The sequence below is a fragment of the Phlebotomus papatasi genome, chromosome 3 (genome assembly GCF_024763615.1).
Source record: "Phlebotomus papatasi isolate M1 chromosome 3, Ppap_2.1, whole genome shotgun sequence".
NCBI classification, from domain to species: Eukaryota; Metazoa; Arthropoda; class Insecta; order Diptera; family Psychodidae; genus Phlebotomus; species Phlebotomus papatasi.
In genome coordinates, this window is record NC_077224.1 from 28483787 (window position 1) to 28499278 (window position 15492).

Consider the following 15492-nt stretch of genomic DNA (forward strand, 5'->3'; position numbering starts at 1 on the left):
GAGTAAAACTTAACTTTAGAAGGCCGCAGGAAAAAAAGTTTTTTTGGGAAACCGATGTCCCTATCGTCCTTAAGATAACTGCAAGTGACTTTGTACTCCGGGAGTAACTTCACACCTCTGCTTTTCGTAAGCTTGTCTAAAGAAGAATTAAAATTCTAGCACTTCAGAAAAAATACACAATTACCAAAATAAATTTTTCAAAATTTATAGAGATTAATCTATAGAAAATATTGTGATTAAATATTTTAAGAAGATATTTTTTTTTTGTTAATTTTCGATTGGGTCTTTAGGTGGAACCAATACAGATCACTTTTCGGGCACACACACTAAAATCCCAAATTTTCGTATACAATGTGCACGTGAGGATTGGTAGGAAAAACGGGGTTGAGGCCCGACCAAAAGAAGGCTGTGAGAGGATCTAGGCGGTCGAAGGGTGGAGTGCTTCTTATCGATTTTCCCCAATGCGGGAAAATTAAAGCTGTGAATGTGTTTCATTCAGCGTCTTAAGCAATAGAGAAAATTTTGTACTTTTTTTCCTCACTTCAGTATTTTCTTTACCAAATAAGTGATTTTTCGAATTTAGTTTATTTTCTTGAGGCCGAGATTTTGGAGACTAGAATATAAAATATTCCCACATGTACTTTCTAGACAATGTTATCAGTATTGTGTGAACAGTGTTGTGAATGTTGGTTTATTTTCAATTTTTTCTTTTAAAGTTCATACTAAATAGATATGTATATACAGAAGTTTTAGTGAGATATGTACTTCTTAGCATTAATTTGAAACTTTTATATATATAGATAGCTATTAAACTCGTGGTTTTAATTCGTTCAAGTATAATTAACATAGTATGACCAAGATTAATAATTAAAACAAATTACATGAATAGACCGAGTCTTGTTGGACTAATAAAATTTTGAAATGTTATGAACAAAAATCATTTTATGTCGTGTGTGTAAAAGTTTTGATAAAATAATTCTAATATTTTATTATATACATATAATTTTATCTAGTTTACAGATGAATTATTCGTATTTTAACTTGCAAAAATCTTTTTAAAATAATGAACCAAAACCAATATAGTAATCAGTAATGACTGAGGCACACGTTTTAGATTAGGAAAATTTCATTAAGTCGAAATTCACTTCTGTTTTTTTTCTAAAATTATTTGCAGAAGTCTATCCGACTCTTATGCCCAACGCACAATGAAATTTGTTTTTGTTTTGGAAAGAGGTTTGGGATTGGGAACTAGGTGCCATGAAAGCTCCAATCGAAATCATATTGAGAAGTATCAGATTACGGCTTTACGGTCTCAAAATTGGATTAACTAAATTTATTTTGTTGTGATGTTCAAAAAAAGAGCAAGAGTGCGAAAGAATGACAGGCATATAAAGCTTTTGAGAGAGAAAGAGATGTGAATTTTGATTTCATGAAATTTTCCTGAAAATCTGATTTGTAATGGTATAAGAATTTTAATGATCAAATATGATACCACGGTTATGCCCAGCGCACAATAATTTCTGTTTGTAAACATGTTTTCAATATTTTCAATGAGAGTGAGTGAGATGACTAGATCTAGATTTCATTCACTCTCACTGAAATGTCAAGAGCATGTTTACAAAACAAAAGTTATTGTGCGCTGAGCATTAGGGTTGCTAAAATAATTTTAGGAAAATATTTTTTTGAATATTCTATTTACAAATAAACAAAAGCATAACAAATAAAATTGTCTATAGAATGCGAAGTTATTGTCCTTTAACAGTTTGACTATTCATACATACTTAATATAAATAAGAAGTTTAATCTTTTCTTTATTACATTTTTCATCTTAAGGCGTTACAATTTTGTATAATACATAGCTAATGTTCTAAAAGTCTTTCCTCCTTCATTACATATCAATATTTTATGTTCACACAATAACGATGGGTGTATTTTTTCCTCCATGAAAGCCTGTAGCGCAATGAACTCTTATTAGTATTAGAAATTTTTTTATTAAAAAATTAAAATAAGAAAGGTTGAATTTTCTTAAAATTCACCTTGTATTAGGTCTGATGACCTTTGAACTGTTACCAAAGCAACAGTCAGTGCCTTTGAATTGAGTGTTATCACCTCTTTGGAAAATTACGCACGAGACGATCTCAATTGTAATTAATTTAGATAGATTTAGAGTGACAAAAGCCGAAAAAATCTGATAATTCCATTTCTGCGAATTGAGCAAATCTTCTATAGCTGCAATAAAATGTAGCATTGTCTGATTTTTTTTATAAAAAAATGGAGAGATAACAGTGTTTAAAATAAGCGCCATGTATTTTTTCAATGTAAACGCCATCCAGTTAAACTTAGTCACTTGTAAAACAATTCTTAGGTTTTTACGTTAGGGGGAAGTGGGGCACTTTTAAAAGTGGGGCACCTTTGAAATTAGGATTTTTCTCCTATACATAAGTTTAACTGAGCTATGTCGTATATGTAATTTAGCTTCTCAATCTGTTTGTGCAGGTGAAAAATCCCAATTTCAAAGGTACCCCACTTTTAAAGGTGCCCCACTTCCCCCTAATCATGATTTGGATTGAAAAAAGGACCCTTTCTTTAATGCTTTAAGTACAAATGAGTAACTTGTTACACAATAACTCTTTTACCTCCAGTTATTTCTTTTTCCTTTTGTTTTCTCATTTGATGGTCTCTACGCATTGAAAGAAATTTTATTTTAAAAAAAATATTTTTTTAATTTAAATTTAGACGTTTTGACATTCATAGATCACGAATGCGCCAAAAATCGATTCGAATCTCTGGAGAGAGAACGGAAAGAGATATCGACAAGCGGTTTTCGGCAAAGGTTAAACACCAATTTTGTTTTCTCAATAACTCAACCCATATGGCATCGATCGATCTCAGTGTTTATGAAGTGATTTCGATGAAATTTTAGTATATATTGTATCTGAGATCGAGATCTTTGTAAAGGCCTTGACAGACTTGAGGATTAGCCGAGAGACGACTTAGCGTAATTTTATTCGAAATAATGGTTAAACTGTATTTCTATCATTTTCCATTAAGTCATCTCTCGGCTTAAGTCGTAAGGCCCGTCCGTCTCTACACTAAGGCGGGCTTCAGACCTAAGACTTAGCCATCTGGCTTAACTCCCCTAATTCCTTTTCAGGCAGGATTTTTTAGAAAATTGTTGTTTAGGATTGAATTATAAGGGCAAATGATTCATTAGATTTTGAAAAAATCAAATTAAATTGCTTTTTATTTAGATTTTTGAGTCCTTCGGGAACTGGGCTAAACCTCCAGTCTGAAGCCGGCATAACCCACTGTACCCCGATCCTTAGGTCCCAAATAGATTCAGGCTGATCCTTCAGAATATTTAGCCTGTAAAATTTAGCAGTAAAAATTTATCAGCCTGAGTATATTTGGGCCTTTATAATATTCAAATGGACCGGACTGTCTCTGTAGTGTTTGTATTTGAATGAACTTTTTTTTCTTTTGTTGGTCTTCCCCACTCAGAATATTTAAAATAGAAAATGACCAGTGATAAGCCCAGATAAGCTTATGGTAGTTGAGATTCTTTACAGGCGACCTCGAAATGCGTGCAACTCGGGCTGCTTGCAATCCGGAATGTGTGAAAATTCGATTGTGGTTGAATTTTGGGAGTAAAGAATCGCGTCGAGGCAGTTTTGTTCATTTTGACCGACAAGAACGGTTTACTAAAGTATATTTTTTATTCAAAAAAAAAAACCGAAAATCAGGTCTCAACGGCTGATTTTTTAAGATTTTTTTAATGAAAATTAACAACTTTAGATTAAAATATTTATTATGTTGAAAAAAGCACAGAGAACATGGTGTTTTTTTTTGTTTTTTTGCATCACGTAACCCCTTAAGTTGCCATTGTTGACTGTAGGAATCAATTAACTAAACTAAAATATCATCCAAAGATCCAAATGCATGAACTTCAAACAACTTTCAACATTTTTCGTAGAATTTCCTTTTAATGATACGCGGAGAAGAAGTTTTCGAAAAACGAAACTTTTACCGAAGTGATTAAAACGGTTTTCTGATAAACATGAAATGTCCTTTGAAATGGCATTATCCTGAAAATTATATACATATGTATATTTTGGCGGGAAAATTTCACATACATTGATGTTTGTACTTGGGAATCTGAAAAGATTTTCTGGGTTTCAACTCGTGTCTGATTACGGACTACATTTTGCGTCTTTAGCTTGAATGTTGATCTAATGCGGAAAATCTAGGAAGCAATCTTATATTTCTCTCGACTAAATTGTATTTCATTTTCCATTCAACATTGTATTTTGTTGATGTTTCAGCAATAAAATAGCGGCATGTGTTGGATTTTTCATGCACTTCAAATCTTTTTTTTTTTATACTAAAGCAATTGAAGAGATAGACGACAAAATTATTATCACTAATCTGTCGTATCTTATTAATTTGTTGTGTGATAATCTTTAATTCTTTTTTTTCATGACACTTGCCAATACAGAAAGTTCTCACAATCCACAAATTAGTTTGTCTCTGAGAGATAAAAGTTTTTTTTTTGAGTTAGCGGGTGGAGCGTGGAGGTGATAGGGGAATAAGAGAAGAAGAGAATAGTTTCGTAAGTAAAATGCCGGCTACTCTTCGTTTAATTTTATTTACTTCAGGGGAGCTTCGAAAAAAAGCGTGTTGGATTGTTGTTGTCTCTTTCATGCCAAAGTACTTGCCTTTATCTCTCCTTTCAAATTTACTGTCAAAAGCTCTCTGAGAATTTTTCCATCGAAATCTGTATATGTGTGCTAAAATAATTATTTATATACAATTTGCCGGCTGACATATGGCGGCACCGTAGAACGATTTTCCCACACGAGCGGTAATGATGGGATTGTGTTGGTGAAGTAGTAGGATGGTGAAATAGGAGAAAATGTGGAAAAATGATCGAGACAGCTGTCAAAAGTGCTCCAAAATGAGCTTTTATGAATTGATTTTGACGTTTAAAGGAAATTTTTGTGGTTTTAGAAAGGTTTTTGGTCAAAAAGATGATTGTGAAAAGTTCTATCAATGCCGGCTACGCCTTGTAGTCTGATAGTGTATTGCCTCCGCCACTATACACACACAAGTATGTAGGTTGTGTATGAATAAGGATGAGTAAGGTACATTTGTCTCTTTCCCACACATATCGTGTGGCGCCGATACCGGCACTTGTGAGAGAGTAATGCATGGGAGTGGATATTTTGGCGGTAAGGTCTAAGGGAGATGGCAATATGAGGAGAGCGTTTGTATTACCGGAGAGATATATGTGGGAATTGGAATTTAATATCAAGTGGAAATATACTGCTCTTCTCCGCTGTATATAAATATAGATGTCGCGTGCAAGAGATACTTGGTAGACACAGCAGAGTGAATGAGACAGAAAGATGACGTGCTCGAGCGGTTTTGTGTGTGTGTTGGGTTTTTAGAGAGCAGCGGCTTTGAGTTCAACTCCAAGCTAGTGAATTTTCTCAAAATCGTTTATTCGGTATCGTCTCGTTACTCAGTCGCATTTCAGACCGCAAATTGAAAGGACGAATTTTGGTGGTTGCTCCCCGAAACGTGCCCATTTTTCCCTATTTGTGAATAATTTGGGAAGTGGCTAAAGAAAAAAAAATTATTTTATTGCACATCAAATTTGCTCATCGGATAGATTCTTCGCAGTAGTGACCAAGAAAATTTGGTAGTTTACCGACAAATGAAAAATCTGCAGTGTCGATTCTCGAAACGTCATCGAATAAGGTCAATTGTGAGATTCTAATTACGAAAAGTTTTCTACGGCTTTTTTAGTTTTTTTTTATTTTCCTGAAAAACTTAGGACCTTTGAAAAGTGATTTTGAGAAACAAGATAAAAAACAAAACTGGATAAGCATCTATTCAAAGTAAAAGTTCTGGACAGTTGTAGTGATTTTAACAGATTCTTTTATTTTTGGAGACATTCTCAGTTCAAGTTTTGAGAAGCAAAAATACCGCCAAAAAAATCCTGCAAAATTTTGCGGTTAGAGACAAAAGGAAGCAAAGGATAAAGTTTGTTTTTTCGTGAGTGCATATGTCACAGAGTGAGAGAATAAAAATCTGAAAGAAAAAAAAACTAACTGAAACTGGGCGGAATACAGACATTCTCCAGCACTTTGGGCGGCAAAGTTCTTGATATGCCTAGCAAAGTGGCCACAATTGCAGTGAATTACGATAAAAAGTGCAAATCAATAGTGAAAAGCAATTGTACATTTCACACAAAACAAGTGACTAATCACTGCAAAATATTTAGACGGATTTACTAAAATAAAAAAAAGTGACACTTGATTTTGGTTGTTGGTGAATAAGAAGTTCACTTGCAATACGAAATAGGACAAGAAAAAGTTTAATTTTTTATTTTTTAATAATTGAAACTTTTATTTTAAAAATTTTCAACCATACTATCTGGGTTGGAAAAAAGTGCTAAGTTTTTTATTAAAACAAGTTTACTTGGAGAACAATTGGGAATTGTTCAAAAAAAAACTACCTTTTTAATCAGGTAATGTCAAATTTTGAAAAATTTCAATTGCCAATTAATTTAGCAGAAAATTAGTTTCTTTTTTTTGGAGATTTTTCTCATGGAGAGTTATACGAGAGGTTAGATGTGCAAAAAAATGTATGAGCATGACATAGAATTCTGGGCACAGCAAAGAGTGACTAATGGTTAATTCTGAAATTGTTGCTGTCGTGTGCAATTTAACGTGGCAATTTTGAATTTACCTGTGTGCTGAAGTCTTTTATATTGCACAGGTGAATGTATTTCACACACTTACGATTAGTCATTTATAAAATGCCGAAGAATGAGATAGAGTGTGAGACTTCTCAGAGAGATTCAGTGATTGTGCCTTGTTCGCCAGTTTCCACTTTGCTATTCTATAAAGTACATAATATTAGGTACCTCAGCTGGAATTCCATGTCAAAAGGGGGCTCAAAATGTCATTTTTTTTTCTTCAAAATTCTAAAATATGATCTTAAGATGAGGAAAAGTGGTATGGTAGGAGACAAATTTCAATAGTGTCTAAATGGGCAAAAAAATGCCGCAAAGGGAGAAATTTTCGCGATTTTTGATATGCGCATGTGTTAAGGCCCCCAGAATAGGAAGAAGGGTGAGTGACCAAAGATGAAGAATATTATGAGAAACTCATGGGATTTTTCTCATACTCCCTCAGTGATAGATTCACGAAAAAAAATTTCATCAGTTCAATTTTTCCTGACATCTGGTTGATTACTTAAAAGGATGTGGAGACTTTTTTATTGTCTTGTTGTCTCTCTCTAAACGATGTCAAGAATCAGACTTCCTTTCCAACCGGCCTATTTAAGCCCAAGCAACAGTTAAAAATTCTTGGACATTTTTTTCCGGTTTTTTTTTTCATCTCAGCCAAAACCACAAGATGATGATCGTTGAAGATGGAACAAGAAAAAAATTTCATGTGCCTTTCTCTAATGAAAGATACATGAAAAAAGTAACTGTCTGAATTTTTGCCAATATGTAATCCGCATAAATTATCTGAGACGGTTTTTTTTCGGTTGCAACGTCAACTACCCATCAAGCTTTGTGGTGAAAATATTCAAGATCCTGCTCCAGATGGAAAGATTTGATAGGCTCTTTTTTTTTGACTTCTTCTCCAAATTGATCGTGGGTTGGAGACTTTTTTTTCTTCTTGGATCTTGTGCTGTCAAGTTAACGCGCAGACTATTCATTAAAGGTGGGATTTAAAATAATCAATGATTTCCATTGACTCATGTAATTTTCTAAGAAAAAAAATTAATAAGACATTTAGGTTGTATTGAAAAATATTTTTATAGAAGGACTGTAGAGATTAAAAGATGTTGACATAGAACTTTGAAACGAATATTACATTAATGATTTAATGAGAAATCACACGAAAAATTTTATCTTTACTTATTTTGCAAATAGTATGTTTATATTAATTTAATAAAATTCGGCGCTAGTAGGGGAAGGTTTTCAGGCTTCGCACACACTGTGGTTTCAAACATTTCAAATTTTTCTGACATTTTTTTTTAATAAATATGAGTTATCTATCACCATTTGTGATTATACATTTCATAATAGCTGGTTTGAAAATAGCTAGTTTTAATATTTCTTGAAAAATAGATAATATTAATATTTTAATTAAGGATAACAGAGCTGTGTAAGCATGATTTAAACATTTAATTATATCTTTCTCAGATTGCTTAACTTAATATTTTTTAAATTCCAAAATGTCCCTCTGCACCATTATAGCGTTTATAGCCCTAAACCAGAAATTGTATTAGACAAAATTTTAGGTGTTATTAAATTAGGATGGTTATACGACCTTCAGACTTAAGCTTAATCGTCATGACATAACATATGACTTTTTTTCATTGGACAAAATTTTTGAAATCTATCAGATAATTAAAAAAAAAAACATAATGTCTTTCTTGTCTAGAAATTTGAGATCTTTGGGAAATGGGCTAAACATCTAGTCCAAAGACTGTTGTAGGGTCTGTCTCTGTGCAGACCTGATGATTAGCCGAGCGACGGCTTGGACTCTATTTACGATAAGCTATTTTTCGGTTAATACTTAAATCAGTCTAGACTAAGTATTGCTAAATCTCAAAAAATTGATTAAAAAAAAGTTTACCAGACTCGTCTCTTTTTTTGGAGGATATTAATACAATTATTATATGGTAGGATTTTTTTTTTATGACTTAATTACAGTTTCCGGGCAAGTAACACCATTACTTCTTCCTACTATATTATGTGGCTTTTAAAACTTTACAATTTTGCCAGTTTTAATCGTTATCTCTGGCTTAATCCGTTTTCTCTCTTTTTATCCACAATAATAAACCTGGGTCTCTGAGTTTGTCTTTTTCTTTTGAGAGATGGATGATGGTGTAAGGTTTTTGATGTTCTCTGGGTATAGCACCTCCTGGCAAAAATGATATGTCTAAATAGCCCCCCTCAAATAAAACATGATGTGACTTAATTAAATTAAATTAATCAGACCGTGATCTCGCACTGTACTTGAGATTATGACTTTCTTGTGTTGAGTGTATGTAACATGATGTTTGATGTTGATGGTTTTCTTCATGTTTTTTTCTTTTTCGGGTTGCATGCTATTTTGGATGCATGTGCCAATTTTTTTTTTTACGAAAAATATTGATGAATTTGTTTTGTGGGGGGAAAAAGGGAGAGGAATGGGTTAGATGAAGGAAATAATAAAGGAGAAGTTATTTTATGTGGAATAAATATGTTGTCTTTTGATAATTTCTCTTTTGGGAAATCACCCACATTGCAGAGTATGTTTGCCATGGGTGGTGGTGGGATTTCACATGTGGGTTTCTCGTGGTTTGTTTTCCATTTATGTTGATGCCATGCAAGAACACTGGAATAGGGGCGGGTTTAATGAAATTATCCAAATTGATGAGATGAAAGAGAGAAAATGACACTCAACAAGTAACATGAGGAGTTATCGAGATGTAAAATAATTTTGGAAAGATTTTAATAGAAAATTAACTTGAATAAATTGGTGAGAGGAGTGAAGCATTATTAATTGGTCGAAGGAGGAGAGATAGAGAGATGATTTTTCTTTTAATCTCATTTGAGTTTCTCATAAGATTTTCTCAGGAAAAATGACAAGGTGTATTATACCCAAAATTGACAGACTTTGATGTATAGATTCAATATTTCGTTAGTGTCTGGCTCTTATTTTTTTTTCTGGTCATCATTGGCCTCTCTTAAGAGTATTTCACCTTTGGAGGAGAAAGACCTCTAGTCAACTTCGAGTTTTATTTTTTTTTGCTAACATCTTCTCAAATCGCTTAAATCTTCTCTACGTCGCTTTTTTTCCCATCTCATTGATGGCCAAGGGGAAAAAATTTTTGCAACTCGTTAAAGGAGAGGAATGGAGATAAAAAGACGACTAGACTTGAGGTATATTAACTTAAATTATAAGTTATACATATAGTTTATTTTTTGTTTTATTATTTAAATCTAATCTGATTTTTTTTGCTGCACCAGAGACGCGGTGTGATAAAAAGAATTCGTGGAAGGAAATTGTAGACGGGAGTTTTGATACATCTCAGTATATATGGTTTTCTGTAACAATGTTCGCTCCTCCCTGGTAAATTTGAAAGCGATCTCTTTTACAAATCTGCACACCTAAGTGTTGGCATCTTTTTTTTTTTTTTAAATTCGTGCCAATGTTTCGCGAAAACTTTTTCTTCATTCAAAGCTAATTTCTCAGAATTAATTGACGCTGGTTAGTGTAGTTGATTGAGTGGCCTTTTTGCCGTAACTGTGTGTTGAGAAAAGACAGAAAATTTTTTGACAATTCACTATAGAGGAATTCGTGGAATTTCTAACGGGTTTTCAATCATTTCACAAAATAGATCTTATTAAAAATTTAGTTGGAAAGTAACCTTGGCATTTGGGATTTTGTAATGCACCCATAGGGGGGCATTCTTAGAATTCACGAGTAGACAGTTTTAAATTAAAATCTTTAGTATTATTGAGTATTTGCATGATACAATGCAATATTTTTATGAGAAATGACTCAAATATTCATTAGTAAGTGCTAAATTTGCAAAATAGTTTACTTTCTGTGAGAATTAAATGTCATAATTAAGGGAATTTCCTTATGGTGCTGTTACATATCCAAACCATATAACGATATTTAAGATAAGATTTTTATTATGCCAAAATTTGTTTTGTGGTTGGGTCTGTAGTCGTCTTACCACTACCGGCCTCACCAGATACACTAGATCCCGGCATTATGCACATTTTCAGGACCGAAAAAAAAACTCGCGAAATGGCATTGCGCATCGGGAAAATTTGCAGACCTCCAGGGTCTTTCTTTGAAATAAATCGGCCGTAGAGCGTAGAACGAATTTCGCGCGGAGTAAAAGTAGTTTAAACAAAAAAATTCAACTGTTTAATAGAAATGCATTAACAAACAGTACTTTTTCTTCATTTAATTTCTTAATATAAGAAATTAAAGTTTTATTTTGAAAAAGGGCACAGTGTTTTTAAATTTCCTGCGCCGAAACTTAGTATACATTCAGGCGTATTTCAAAAATGATTTCATAAAATGACTCCCAAGGGTAGGCAAATTTTCATAAAGGTATGTGCATAATTCCGTCAGGTGCATAATCCCGAAGGACTTAATGCGGAGACTGAGTGTAAACGGCAGAAACCCTGGGTCAGTAGGCCGTATATATGCCAACTCATACAATCGAGTACAGATCAATCTATGTGAAAAATACAACGATTATATATCTATAAAATCATTAGTATTTGGCCGGTACGGAAACGGGAATTTATATCACATTAGGGGAAGACTTTTATGCTTCACACACCCTTTGGCTTCAAACACTTGATGATATTTTTCATACATTATTTTAATGAATATGACCTATCTTTGGTAGCTAGTTACACATTTCCTGAAAACATAGGAACGATTTATTAAAGAAATATCAAAAAATACGAAGTGTTCGAAGCCAGAGTATGGGCGAAACCGGATAATATTCTCCTACTCATTTTACATCTCACTTGCACTGTTTGTTTTTCAATATCTGAAAACTTGCATTTGTATATCGTGCTAACTTTTATTTTTGTTTTGATTCTGTTTTGTCATATCAAAGGGCGAAAGATAAGTAAAAAAATGTATAACGATGAATAATAATAATATTTATTGTTTTGCATATCTTAAATGAGTAAAAGCAAATTGTCGGAAATTTATAGGACTTTATACTTTTTTTCTCCACGTGAGGGCATTGTTTTCTGCCGCAAGTGGCGCTGACGACAATTACACTCAGATGTCTTCGGTATCCGCCTGATTGGGGAATAAAATGACATTTAGAGTTTTTGAATTTTGTCAATGGGTTTTCCATTTTGTGTTTATTATGTTATTTATGAATTTGTACTTTTAATTTATTTTTTCTTTTAAAACAACAAAACTTCCTTCTTGGTCTGTTTACATTTCACTTTGTATTACAATTATGTACTAAAGTACTTCGATAATATGAAAATATCACTTCAATTCACAGAGAAACTGTACTTAAAAAAATTGAATTCATCAACCGTCTTGACAGCTGTCAGTCGGATATCGAAAAGCTTATCTAATGCTCAACGCACAATAACTTTTGTTTTATAAAACCACCTTTGACATTTCTACAATGTGAAAATCTACATCTATAGTCATCTCGCTTACTTTCGTATGTAATTTCGAAAACATGTTTTCGAAACTGCCTGTTAGAGTGAGAGAGATGACTAGAACTAGATTTCACTACTCCTCGTCATTATGAAATGTCGATCACATGTTTGCAAAACAGAAGTAGTTGTGCGTTGCTCATAATTTTTGTGCACCTCCCATCCTGCTTTCATTGGTCACTTAGCAAAAAATTTACAATAAGAATTTGTCAAAAAAAAAAATTCAACTGAATAGCTGCGTTTTTTTTTGTGTGAAACATGAAGCACTGAGTTTCACTGAATATGCAAATATTGGTTGCAGTAATATTGTTGACCCATTCGCTCTTTTTTTCACATTCTTTTTCTTGGAATTTTTGGAAATACGAATGTTTCTGGAATAATAAACAAGTTGAGAGATTTTTCGTGAATGTATAAATTGGATTTCATGGAAAAGAGGGATACGCAGAAAAAGACACTTTAATGGTTCTGAAATGACTGATTAATTGAAGAACGGGAATATAGAGATGATTTTTGGAACCTGCAGAATGTCTGTTGGATGAGTAATCAACAGAATGGGTGGTTTTATTTTTTTCTTCTCCGGAGAACTTGTGAGACACAATCATTAGAATTGATGATTCGTTCTTAGTCATTTTGATACAGCATTTAAGCTGTATATGTACAAATTGTAAATATATATTTGTGCAAAAAAAAAAAAACAGAATATTTCCTGTTCTTATTGGTAATATTTGTATTTGATATGTGTACATAGAGTGCAGATGGCGCCTTTAATAATAAAAGATTTCCTGGAAAATATTTCATAAACAAATAAGTCAAACAAGTTTTATGTATATATTGAATGATGTGAAAGAAAATCGTAGATCTCGTAGATGCTTAGAAAAAAATGAGAAAATCAGAATTGAAATTGCAACTTCCCCTAGCGGAATTTTAACTAAGCTCGTATGATGGTAAAATCTCGAAAACAATTCTTTACATTAGTTTTTCCTTTTCCTTTTGGTGTCATTCCAGGACAACGTATAGAGTTGAATACTAAACGGTTTCACTGGTATTTTACCAAAACTGAAAATAAAATTTTAAAAATAAAAAAAATCTGAAAAGGATTATTTCCTGCAAAGATATGCCCGTTAAAGTAGAAAACATGTTGGACGATACAGAATTGTACACACCATCGTACCAACCCCATGAATTTGAATGGGAGTACAATATGTTGGATCTGCCAACGTCAGAGTTTATGGCGTCAGTGCAGGATACAGAAAGTATGTTCTATGGGCCACTAGAGACCTCTTTCTCTTTAAGACCTCCATCACCACTTTTGTCACAGTCATTGAAGCATCAATTGTTGCACAATCATGATTGTATGTGGTCGGGTCAATGTGGTGATCACTCGGACAAGGATAAATGTCCGGGAAATCATAGTACATCGGCAACAGCTGTTAAAACTGAACCAATTGAAGATAAGCCTAAAACATTGATTAAGAATACATCATCCCACAATATCCCGGCTGGTAGTTCACTTTTGCGTTACAATCAGCAGAACAAGAAGAGTCCTATGATGTCAAGTGTTAGTAGAAGTTGCACTAAGAAGCAATGTGACATTCTTAGACCCGATACACCCCTCAGTCTTGACAGTGATCCGCCAGAATTTAAGCATACCTTTGATTTGGCTGCTTGTACAATGGGATCTAACAAGTGGAACCTCTCAAGTTCTGACGATGATGTCAAATATATCACAATGCTGAAGGAACATCTTGAGGATACATCAGATGGCAAGAGTGAAAATTTGAAGGCTCTCATGGGAACTTATAGGTCCAATTCATTGTCGGATTTGCTGACGGATATCAAAACATTGTCAGACTATGAAGAGGAAGAGGATGAAGAGGAGGAGGCTGAAGATAGTGCCATAGACACAGATCACGATGACATTATTGCATCGATGAGTCGTCAGGAGTCGTGTCAAGTGTCACCCCCCATGGTCTCATCACCCATTTCATCTTCACAGTCATCGATTTCCAGCACAGGATCACACTCAGCTGGTTCCACCAGTGGTATTGTTGAGGCTCACAGTGATCATTGCTACACACGGAGTATCGATCTGAGCGGCTTGGGCGTGCAGACACCTTCCGATTCCGGTGAGTGACATCATGATTTCTATATATTTTTTTTTATTTCCAATTATTTTTTTTTTATCTACCTTTCCTGAAGAGACAATGTCTCTGCATTTCAATTGCTCGAACTCTGAAGTTAATAGCAATCACATATAAATCGATCCCTCAGAATATAAACCGAACAACTCGCAAATGGCCAACTTTACAAGAGAGCGATTTAAAGCTGAGATTTGCATTTGCTAATAAATCAATTAATTTAACTTCACTTGCCTAATATTGTACATCAAACGAAGGGATTCGATAATAGCTATCTTAATTCCATAAAATTTTCACAAAATAATGTGTATTTTAATAACTATTACAATATTTTTCGAGTTGTAACATATTTTTCCTGAGCTGTCATATTAAAAGCTCAGGATAAGACCCGAACAACTCAAGTTTTCCCACTCTGCCAAAAGACCCGGCTGGTCACGCATCACTTGTCAAAATTGTTTCGATATCATTTCCCATACACATCACTATCACTGTATACTAATTGTACTAAGTAATTTTTTCAACGCATTTTAAAAAATCAATTAATTACACTTTCGAACGCATGTGATATGAGAACAAAAGTTCGATTGGCATTGACAGGTTTCAAACTCACGCATGACAGTTCCACGACAATTACAGAATTCCCCCTGTGGAAACTGTAGTGAGGGGAGATGTCGATCAGTTGGTGTTTGTGTAGGATGGGGAACATGAAGAGGAAGAAGAAGAAGAAGTGAAGTGTGGAATGGCGGCTAATTATCCGAAAGAACATGTAGGAGACTTTCATGTGAAAATTGATTAATAAAAAGATATAATTATCAAACCTAGAGGAAGTGTTTCACTGAAGTAGGGTCCCAGGACGGGTAACTACACCAACTATAGGTCTTATATTATTTAATTTTTATTATTTTCATTTTTCACATATTTCTTGTTATTATTTCAAATCAATTTTCAAGCAACAAAACCTATTAAAAGTTAACAAGGAGAAGTTAGCTGCATAAAATTTAGCATTTTATCGCTTTTATCCAGTTTTTGCAACACTTGCAATACTCGAGAACCTCAAAAATATCAAGATATTAGTAATACTTGATAAATAATTGCAATATTCGAAAAATTTATATTCTGGATTAA

General features: G+C 33.5%; 1 protein-coding gene across 3 annotated transcripts in view; it reads left to right on the top strand.

Annotated features, from left to right (window-relative positions):
- The window catches only part of LOC129807449 (myc protein), a 62857-nt gene that overhangs the window by 17314 nt on the left and 30051 nt on the right, over positions 1-15492 (top strand). Inside the window, exons 1-3 of one of the 3 annotated variants that reach the window (XM_055856734.1) lie at positions 5496-5760; positions 5837-6532; positions 13235-14355. In XM_055856734.1, coding sequence (XP_055712709.1) covers positions 13344-14355 — 1012 coding nt within the window. In that variant the 5' untranslated portion in view covers positions 5496-5760; positions 5837-6532; positions 13235-13343. Of the gene's footprint in view, positions 1-5495; positions 6533-13234; positions 14356-15492 lie in introns of those variants that run through there. The other 2 variants (XM_055856732.1, XM_055856733.1) reach the window with 2 other exon arrangements.